Source organism: Ipomoea nil, unplaced genomic scaffold (genome assembly GCF_001879475.1).
Source record: "Ipomoea nil cultivar Tokyo-kokei standard unplaced genomic scaffold, Asagao_1.1 scaffold0302, whole genome shotgun sequence".
NCBI classification, from domain to species: domain Eukaryota; kingdom Viridiplantae; phylum Streptophyta; class Magnoliopsida; order Solanales; family Convolvulaceae; genus Ipomoea; species Ipomoea nil.
The window spans coordinates 2127968-2139260 of NW_017616730.1; the positions used below are offsets into that span (position 1 = coordinate 2127968).

The 11293-nt window shown below is 36.1% G+C and overlaps 2 protein-coding genes across 2 annotated transcripts; one reads left to right on the forward strand and one right to left on the reverse strand.

The window, feature by feature from the left end:
• Positions 1–1302: 1302 nt before the first annotated feature.
• On the reverse strand, positions 1303–3343 carry LOC109161981 (desumoylating isopeptidase 1-like). Its single transcript, XM_019310589.1, has 5 exons — positions 3154–3343; positions 2732–2801; positions 2504–2601; positions 2053–2369; positions 1303–1880 (listed from the first exon to the last, which is right to left on the reverse strand). Exons 2-5 carry the CDS (start codon positions 2738–2740, stop codon positions 1552–1554), a joined length of 753 nt encoding a protein of 250 aa, XP_019166134.1. The 5' UTR covers positions 2741–2801; positions 3154–3343; the 3' UTR covers positions 1303–1551.
• A 2782-nt stretch (positions 3344–6125) lies between these two features.
• LOC109161987 (cyclin-dependent kinase inhibitor 3-like) lies at positions 6126–8966 on the forward strand. The gene is made up of 3 exons (XM_019310599.1): positions 6126–6800; positions 8523–8723; positions 8826–8966. The coding sequence occupies exons 1-3, from the start codon at positions 6322–6324 to the stop codon at positions 8893–8895; spliced, it is 750 nt and encodes a 249-aa protein (XP_019166144.1). The 5' UTR covers positions 6126–6321; the 3' UTR covers positions 8896–8966.
• Positions 8967–11293: the final 2327 nt, after the last annotated feature.

The following is an 11293-nucleotide window of genomic DNA, read 5'->3' on the forward strand; positions in this document are numbered from 1 at the left end:
AACTTTAAATAAACAAATTTGTTAATATAAAAAATTTTAGTTACAAAGCATTATGTTTTTGGGTTAGAATTTAAATTAAACTTGGAGATTTGAATTGATTAAATGATCTTTTCAAAAAAAAAAAAAGAAAAAGAATTGATTAAATGATATTTTACATTTATAATTATTAATGTAAATATTTTTTTAAATTTGTCTAACCACATGTTTCCTATTTTTTTGAGGGGACATGTTTCCTGTTTAGTAAACTAAAATCATACACATAGACTAATCCCATGTTTGGACACATCTATCGGTAGAATTTCAATAGTTGACTAATTATGTTGGGACACATTTATCGGCGGGTAGAATTTCAATAGTTGTAAAGCACTCTTCCATAGTTTGTAGGCTCGAAAATGAAAGGGTTAGACAGATACAAAAGAGTGTAATTTTTTCGGTTCCAAATTTGATGAATGAGATTGTGCTGTATATATGCTTCGAATGAATTTGTCCTAGAGGTCCTAAATACAATTTATTATAAAGAAACAAAGGTATAACATTTATAGTAGCACCTAAATCAAGCATGCATATATATAGCCTTATCAAAGTTAAGGTACTTGAGTGGCCTAAGGGTCTACATTATAATGTTAGAACTATAAATAATGTGAAAATGAGCAAAAGTTTAGAGTAGCAAAACTTTTGCGATGAGGTTTGGAGGAATAAATGTTTGGAATGAAGTATGCTTGGGCATAAGTTTGAGTAAAAAGGAAATTGTTTGGGCACAATATAGGTTTGAGTATGGGAAAATGCTTGGGCAGAGGTTTGTGTAAGGGGAAAAGCTTGGGCTAAGGTTTTTTCTTGAGAAAATCTCTAGGCACATGAGTTGCTATAAATAAGCAACATCTCTGCATTTAATTCCATCCCATCCTATTCAATCCATTCTTTAGCATAGCAAAAATACATAGGTTAAAATAAAGAGTTAAATTTGTAATTTCTATTGTAATACCATTTTGCCAATACGGAAAATTCTTCTTCAAATTGTTTTTATTGTGTATGATTTATTTTAAATCTTACACTAGAAATATTCTCAATATTTTCAATTAAAATTACTATTGTAATTTGGTGTTGTGAACCGTACCGGTCCTAACAACAACTGACCATTAGTGTTACGAATTAAACGATTTTTTTTAAAGATATAACGGGAATACTATTATACTCTACAATTTTTTTTTGGTTGTTATATGTACAACACAAAATAAATAATATAAATGGCAAAATATAATTTATTTAAAATACAAAATTAATTTAAGAATGTACTTAAATTTCACATCAAAATAACAAGTATTTTAGTGTGTTAAATCGTATCATCAGGCTCTCAGCCCAACTTTTTGTAATTTTTAATAAATTTATGTCACTGGTGATTCTGAACGGGACAATTCAATGTAGTTTTGGACAGTTAAAAACAGTTGGGCAGGCTATTCTGTATGCTCCCAACTGCAGCCCCACAAACACTTACATTCTGGGGAAAGTTTCAAAAAAAAGAACCAAGTGGGAATCCCACTCTTATCTTTAGCTCTAAGCAGTGGTTGTGTGTCCATATCTTTCCATGACTCTCTTAGTTGCCAATGCAGCAGCCTCGCTTGCACGCAATGTCCCCGTCGCCATGATGGCCGCAAATTCCTGGGTGATCTCGCCTTGGATCTTGCTCCTAGCATCCCCGAGGGGGTCCACACTGTTTGCGCTTTGCTCTCCCGACATCACTACTTCTGCTTCTTCGACTTTTTTGGATTGATCAGCGCAGACACCTGTCTGGAAAGCTAGAGGTTCTGCTGGCAGTACGAACTGAGGGGCTTTCGGGACTGCACCATCCCTTAACGTTGTCTCTAGTTGCTTTATCATCGGCACTGCACAAAAAATTTGCATTCTAAACTTGAAAATCAAGAACCCAGACCCATCACTGGGCTCTGATACCAAATTGAATGATGTGTTCCATTTTAATTGATCGTATTATAGGTCAGATATGATTCAGAAATTAAGCCTCGTTATGAAGTAGCGAAAAACAACAATGTAACTTACACATGAGAGGTCCCATCGGGCTGTTCATGACCTCGTTAGGGAGGTCGAGAATGTAGTCTGGAATGGTTGTGCCCACCAAAAACTGGGCAACCTCATTACTGAAATTGTTGCAGTTATGCGCCATCAAGTTGTAGGTCTCTGCTCTGTAGCGCGGGCTAATCTCCTGCAGATACATTTCGAACACATCCTTGGTCACTTCCGTGGTGCCAAGATCAATGACTCGTAGAGGGGTGCCATACGGCGTACACCCAGCTGGTTCATGCTGGATCCCACCTCCAAAGTAGTATTCATAGCCATAAACAACCACTCCAGTATGCCTGCAGATCAGAGTCAGTAAAACCAGGCATTAATTTTACCCCACCAAATCTGTTACTGTCACTCCTAATTTCTCTCTCAGTTTTTCAGGCACATATATAGTTTAACCTGTTCATGTAATTAATGTTGGGTTTACCATATGCCCTCTATACATGTGCCCAAAAATGCAGAAGAAAGCTGTTTTGCAAGTCCCTGGCTTAAATCATAAACGTTCAACATCACGCTATAGGTCTCCTGCCAAAAATCCAACATTGTTAGTTATGGTTCCAGACTTTCATTGTCTACATTCAACAGAGGTAAAAATGAGCAGTGGATATATCAGATCAGAGCAAATTTAACTTTGCAAGAATCACATCTTTTGTACCTCTGCCATCTCCAACAGTCCAATATTTCAAATCAGGTGAGAGTATAAACAGTCTGGAGTTGCTGATGGCCTAGCAGAATCAACATTTTGAGCAAATTGTTCATCAGTAAACAAGATAATAAGAACTACGAAGACAATGTAATAGCAGAAATCATTAAAATGTCTAGACTGACATGAAACAAAACCTTGGCCGATCCTTAGGATCAATGATCACAAGCAATATTTCAGCCTTTCATTGAACACAAACACGCGATTCAAAGAAATAGCAAAACGCATAAATAAATCCATTAATTTAAACCGAAAAAAGAAAATCAATCTTTTTTTTTTTAATTCCTAGAAAAATTGAAAGACGAAAACCAAATTTACATAATGAATGCGCATTCTGCAAATCGGTATATCAGAGAACGGAAGAGGAATCGAACCTGGATTAAAATTCCGGTGAATTGAAGAACGTCAAAGCAAGCTTGGATTTCCTTTGCCCGTCTCGGTAAAAGAGGCAGCGAAAGGTATCCTTTATTCCTTTTGGCCAAAAACGGAAGGCGTTTGATGAGTTGCTGGAGGCCAAAGAAATTCAACTGTTCTGGAATGTACCAAAAACCACTCCTTCACCTACACGTGTGTGAATCTTTCCTTCGGATTTATAGCCGACAAACAAACACCTACTTAATTATGACATAAATAGAATGTAAGAAAATGACATAAATACACAATGTTAGCCAAGTGAACGTTACATCAAACTTATGAATCATTTTTATGTGTTGTACTTAGTATTGTCATAGGAGACTTATTAATCTCTTTCATGTATATAATTATTCAAACATAGTTTTTGCAACACTAAATTCTATTAATTGACGTGATCTATCTATGAATTGATTTAGTCTTAGTGTGTTACACTGCAATTTTAAGCTAAGGATCTTGCAAGAACAATACTATAAGAGAGAAATAATAAATAATATCAGCCTTGCATTTGTAAAAATTCGACGGATCTGACCAGTTTTTTTTTTATATGATAATATTTTCGTAATTATCATCAACTTCATTATGCAAACTTTAAAATTTAAATATTCAATCGTTAACAACTAAATATGTAAATTTGGTAAATTTTATTAAATTAACGAAAACATTAAATTTTAAATCTAAACCATAAATGCTAGACTTTAAAGCAGTAAAGAGTGAACCACTAAACCATATATATATATATATATATATATATATATATATATATATATATATATATATATATATATATATATATATATATATATATATATATATATATATATGGGCACGCTCTCATGCGAACGGCCGCCCAGGAAAGGAATAAGAACCATCAAGCACCGTCCAGTAGGGCTATTAAGAAACCGAACATAAATGAACGGAGGGTGTTCGTGTTCGTTTGTTAAGCTTTTTGAAGTGTTCGTGTTCGTTTGTTAAGCGTTCATTAGTGTTTGTTAACGTTTGCGAACGTGTTCGTTAATGTTAACGAACATGTTCGTTCACGTTCGTGAATGCTTAATAACCAAACATATGAACATATTCATGATCATAATTCGTTCATGAACAAGAAATAATATATATGTTCACAAAAAATAACAAAACAAGTAACACAACTACAAAGAGAATACAAACAAATATTAAATGAACACAGACGAGATTGTTCACGAACATTATTAAACGAACACTAAACAAGCTTGTTCGCGAACATTATTAAAAGAACACAAACGAACTTGTTCATGATCACTTAGCAAATGAGCTTACAACTGTTCAGACTCTGTTCGTTTATAAACCGAGCTCTAAATTTTGTTTGTTAATGTTCGTTTACCTTAATAAACGAACACTTACCGAACACGAACACTAAGTGAAGGAAAACAAAACCTGAGCAAAAGATTAGTATTTTGTTTTTCAAAGGATTTAAGAAGAAAGTATAACACAATTGGACTATTTTACCCTCATCAAAATTTATTAATTACACGTGTATATATAAAAAAAAAAATATTCCTAACCAAACACACACTTAGTTATTATAGTACATATATGATATATGATTTTCCTTAATAAGGGGTCCGAAATCATAGTATCCAATGTCTAAAAGGAATTGGCGCGCAATCAAATACCGCATATGTACATGAATGATTTATGATTGGATAACAGTGGGAAAGCGGGCGCGGGAGTGGGAAAGACGCGGGAGGACGCCAAAATTATCCATAAGTATGATTAAGTAAGCGGGTAAGTCCGTGGGTTTACCCGTTGGGCCTAGAGATCCGAGCCCACCTAGGGGACTCGTCATTGGCTAACGCTACCTCGTCCAACGTTGGATCCTGTACGGCCTCCTATGGGGCTTGTGCCTTTTTTTCTTCCATCTCAATAATCACTCTACTTACTACTTGTACTAGGAGATCATGCCAAGCAATGTTATATTTTTTTGCAGTATTATTCATCCTATTACAATATAGTATCTATTCATACATACTGAAATTCAAGTTTGAGACATCTCATTTGAAGGGCCACAGTTATAATGTATGTGGTTTACAAAAAAAAAAAAAAAAACAAAAACAAACAGTTACACTATTTGACTAGAAGGCCTTTGGCAAGCAACTATATAGTCACTATTCGAGACTTTAGAGTATGCACACTCTAAATTGACTATAGCTAATCTAGTTGAACGACTCTAACTAAGAATGTTAGCTAATAGGTCACTTTGATGCCATGAATTAGCTAACCGGCCTAACCTCACATATTTTTAATTAAACATTAAAGTAACTAGTTAGACTCGGTCCGAACTTGCGCCCAAGGTTTTGCGGCGATCGCCGGCCCCCCTCTCTCCACCAATTAAGAACGATCATGCACCACCACTCATAGAATTTTAAAAAAGCTCTTAATCTGTCAATCCTTATTTTGTCTGGACCTAAATTTCACGTCATGAGAGAAATTAAGAATGAAAATTTAAGGAGAAGTCTGTATAACATTACTTTATATATATCAATCAGAGTATGCCATGTTAATATTTAAAAAAATGCTGTAAAAATCATAAATAAATGTACTCTTACTCAAAATCATTGTACAAATCTAATATTACACTTATTTCTTTATTACCAATCTAAAATAAAAGAAAATATTATTTGTTTTAAAATATTATAATTATAACTTTTTAATTTTTGACAAAAAATCGTAACTATTACTTAAAGTTGTGTATTTATAAATTTTAATTTTGTGTAATAATATATAAATTATACATACAAGGTAGGTTGAGAAAGTGTTTGAGAAAAATGATGATATTGTTGTCAAAAAAAAAAAAGAAAAATGATGATATTTATAATTGATTGTTGAATTAAATGAACAGTTAAATTATAATATCACTCATTTGTTACTGACATATATATCTCGGGATCGAAGTGAAATTTTTCGTTTTTTTTTTACCGCTCCTCCACCATTAATGCCCCCTTCCACTTCTTCTCTCTTCTCCCTCCTCTCCGGTCAAATCCCATTCCCCCGCAACTCAAACTTCCGCAGCCTCTGAGAAGCTGAAGTCTCTGCCGTGTCGGAGAGTAAAGGATCACAAAAACACCGTTTCAGAATTCACAGCAAGAGCGATGGGGAAGTACGTTAGAGACGCAAAAATGGCCGGCGATGTGGCGGTTATGGAGGTTTCACAGTCCACGGTCGGCGTTCGCACCCGTGCCAAAACCCTAGCCCTCCAGCGCCTTCAATCCTCTGCTCCGCCGCCTAGTCCGGACTCGTGTTACCTCCAGCTTCGCTCCCGCCGCCTCGAGAAGCCCCCGGCTGTCCTCCCCAATAATTCCAAAAAGCTGCCTAAGCGTAACCTAAAATCAGGCTCGAAACAGAGTTTCCTACAAGACGAAGAATCAAGGACTTGCCGGAACTCGGATGCTCAGTCCAGCTCGGGGCTCCGAGGCGGTTCTATGAACTCGGGTTCAGTTAACCATTCCATGACAGGCGAGCTCTATTTTCAGGAATCGAACGGAGGGATTGAGATAAACGATGGCAATGATTTCGGCATCTTAGAGGCTTCATTTGGGGAGACCATTCTCGACTGTGAACCAAGAGATAGGTATTTACATATACGTATTCATTGTTTCTTCCAAATTTTTGAGCTGTTCTGCATGTGTTCCACCATTTTTGGATTATCAAGGTTTGAATGGTTGAAGGCGGGAAGGAGATAGGGATAATTATCTCTCCATTTCTTAGAGAAACGAAACTTTGAAAGAAGGGATTAGTTATATATATGCTCTTTTCCCTTTATTTCTTATCTCACAAAAGGAATGGCTAGTTTAGCTCAGACACTCTGGGCCGGGGCTTTAGAGTTCACTGCTTTTGCTGAAAGAACCATTTCAGGGGACTCCAACATTCATATTGACAGAAAGAGTTGCTTTGTTTTTTCTCTCTAGTGTTGCATTTGTGGGCACCACTTGTTCCTTTGCCTAAATCCAATCTTTCCTTTGATTTTTTTTTTTTTTTTTTTAATTTTTTGTTCTTTTTCATTTTCCTTTTCTTGCTTGTTGCTGTCATCCTAAACTAGAAAATTGCTCTTTTTTTTTTTTTTTTTTTTTTTTTTTTTTGCTCAGACAGTGTGAAACAATGTTTTAATCTGGTTTCCTTTTCATTCTTCCTTTCTCCCATACTGTTATGGTTTAGTCTTTTTCTTCCATTTCACTGTGTTTTCTCATGTCCATCTTCTTCCTTTGAGACTTAAGAGCCTCTCTACACTGGTTATGGAACATGAGGTTGCACTTTCATTTTTGAGTGACGAGGGAACCCTTCAGCCACCACCCGAGATTATGCACGTGATAAATCACGCCTTGTGATCCTAACTTGACATTTCACTTTCTTTAATTATCCAATAGCATGCTCATATGGTTGGGAAGTGTAAAGTTTCACTTCAATTCTCCAGTTTTCTTTCTCTATTTTTGTTTTCCTTTCTTAGGAAAATGGAAAATTTCTGGGATTAGTATTTACTGAATAAGGATTAGTGTATATATCTAACATATGGCAAAGTCATTTCATCCTTTCAAGTACCATGGATAAGGTTTCAACTGTTCCAATAGTTCATGCAATATGATATAGTGATTCTACTGCTTTCACCATTTTTGGCCACACAAGTTTTAAAGACAAGCTTTCATATAGGCATGCAACATGTTTTTCTTCTCATTTATGTATCAGAAAATACATATAATCCCTTGATACTGTGTGTGTATTCTGATGGAAAGCTTGATGATCAAATTTTTCCCTGTGCTTGGGTCATGGTCTTTGTCTACTACTCTGATTTTAACTTTTTTAACAACACATGTTAGATTTTAGTGTCAACACTGAACAGTGAACTCCAAAACCTCAAATTTTGTCTTCAGTGTTGTGTCCTTTTCATGGGGCCACTATCCTTTATCTGACAATCCTTGAGGTACAGCTGATATTGATATTTGTCACGCGCATTTCTTATGGGTAACTCTATTCTTGGGTGCATAAGGCAAAATTCTTCGCCTCCAGGGCCCTCACACCCGGAGTTAAATAATGGTTACTCAACGATCTCTTAGGTGGACCAGTGTACAAAACTCCTATAGAAAAAAGTTGAAAGTTTTAAGTAAAAAACTGCCATTTTTGTTGTTAAATCTCTTGGAGTAAAATTTTTCTCCATCCCCTTTTCCTTGTAACATCTACAAGACTGGGAGAGGCTGCTTTTGATGCTCTTAATTTTGTTTATCATTGCTGTTATTTACATGGCTCTACAACTATGGAATAGTGGTTGGTACTATAGAACTAATTCTGCGTTTTCTCTAAGGTTCACCAGAGAAACTACTCCTTGTAGCTTAATAAGGGAGGCAGACGACGTCAAGACCCCTAGCTCCACAACAAGGAGGACAAATGCGCGCTCTGCAACTCATAGGATGCGAAGTTCAGTAAGAAATATTCCTTCAACAGGGGAAATGGATGAATTTTTTGGCTGTGCAGAGCAGCAACAGCAGGCACTTTTCATTGAGAAGTATGTTGCATGTTCATTTATTTCAACTTGCATATATAGGAAGTGATTTCATTACCTTTGAGGTGTGATATTGCCTTACCTCTCTTCGAATCATATCTGCAGGTATAACTTTGACATTGTGAACGATTTGCCTCTGCCAGGACGTTATGAATGGGCGACAATTAGCCAATAAGGAAACAAATTGAATCGTTCTTGGGGTCTTTCCATTACCTACATTCAGTGTAAAAGTAGACTTAGAGATCTTTCCATTACCTACATTCAGTGTAAAAGTAGACTTAGAGATGTGTAGTTTAACCGTTAGGACTTAGGAGTAATGTCCATCCATGCAATAGGTCTGTTTGCACTTTCATCTTTGTAACATGCAAGAAATGATGGAGAAAATTACTGGGCTTTTGTACTGAGTTCATACCTCAGAGATTCATATCTCTATTCTTCCCCCACTTCCTCCAATACTCCATGGTCTAGCTAGCACTAGAGTCACAGATCAATTAGTTAATTAATTCAAAAAAGGTGGAAAGTTCGTCATTATATATCATAGGTGCACAATTTAACAATTCAATTTTTACTCGGAGAAATTGAAAGAAATTGAGTCACATCTTGCAGTTTACTTTCAGCATTGAAGCTGGAGACAACAAGAGTATAGGAATTAGAATACACTCATGGACTGTTTGGTTGGATGTAGTTGCAATTCAATTGCAACATAATTCTTTTGCCACTCAAATTACAATGTTTGGTTAGAGGGAATTGCAATTCATACTCTTCCTCATATGAATTGCAATTCAATGGGAAAGGAAAGGGAAAATGAAGAAAATAACTTTTTTACCCTTAATTATTATTATTATTATTATATAAAGACATTTTAGTCTTTATACTATTCTCTCATTCTCATTCCTAATAATTATATGTAATTTAAATTCCTACTTTATTCTTTTCTTATCGAATCCCTTCCTTCCGACCAAACGTTCCTGTCAAATCCTTAGCATGAGGCCTGCGCAGGTATATAACAAGAAAGCTTTTCTCCATAGAATATCAGTTGGGGGGTAAATATTGCCATCCTCATATATAGATCAATAATTGGAGAAGAAAAACGAGAGTAATCAATCACACCTTCATACTTGGGTTCTGCTGCGCATTTCTTCAAACACAATCTGTTCAAGAAAACGCCAATAAATACAGAGTACGGAGTAATGATTAGCGGTTGGCAGATGACTGAGCAATGGCGGGGACTGAAAAGTGAGTGGGCAATGACGACCATAGCTTTTCGGATTGTTTCAAAAGAAAAAGGTGGGCATCCCACTGGGCATTGGCCAAAATGGTCTTCTTTTTCAGAGCGAGAGGGGGATGTTGTCAGAACCACCACCGTCAGCTGTAGGCTACGACATTTTTACTACTCGTGTCGCTATTGCATTCGCTGCCTCACCTCTCTCCAAAAACTGGTCTGAATCAAAAGCTACACAGCATTAATGGCGTCCGTCACTGTTTAGTTTTGGTTTCTTTGTCACATGGGGACTCTGTACACGCCGTGCCACCGCCGGACGATGGCTTTTACTTGGCCGTGCATGGTTCACTGTTGTTTCAATAGCTGCATCTGCATCTGTCTAATTCTTTGGGTACATTTTATTCTTTATTATACTTAGGGTAGGTTTGGAAATCCAAATGATTTCTAGAAAATATAGTCCACAAAAATTATTTTCTGTTAACTATAGAAAATATGACTATTTTGAAGGGAGTTATTTCTCATCGACACGTTCATAATTCATTTGGACCTTGGTTTCCTCAAAAATCATAGTTTTTTTTTAAATATATATATATATATATATATATATATATATATATATATATATATATATATATATATTATTTTAAATATTATTATAAATATTTTTATATTCTAAATAAAACAATTAAAATATTTAATTATACAATTCTACTTATTTTCTAGAAAATTAACCAAATACATCAAGATATTTTCTAGAATGCAACCAAACAAGAAAATGAAACTATTCCTTGAAAAATGACCCTGATAGTACTAATACACGTGGACTAGTAGCTAAACCAGTTGCCCTAGCACAGAGTCCGACTAGTTGGCGATCGAGAGCCTTTGAGTAGGTGCCTGTTTTAGAATCGGTCAAAAGTCCCCCTTGCCGTAATAAATGCGAGTATTTATAGACGAAGAGGCGGGGAACACGGTCCGGGCTACTAGCATGGCAACCACGTGGAGTGTACGTGTCCTTATGCGCATCAAACCCCCGACAATACCTAGTGACGACACATAGGATTACGCAAGGCTGAGGTCCCGTGCGGCTAGATAGAGTTCGGGCAGAATAGCGGTCGGGGAGGATGTCGATCGGGAAGCAAAGATGACACTCAAACCGTTTGGCCTCGCTCGGGATAAAGTAAGAGTAGGTCAGCGGTCAAAGTTCGACCGGGTGTATAATCTATCATACACATTTTTCAGAAGTCATTTTTCTGATTTTCAAACACACCCTTAATCTTTTATTCCACCGTTTCAAATTAGTACAACCACTACTTCAACCCTTCTTCAAAAGGTCATGAGAAATCGTCTCAGG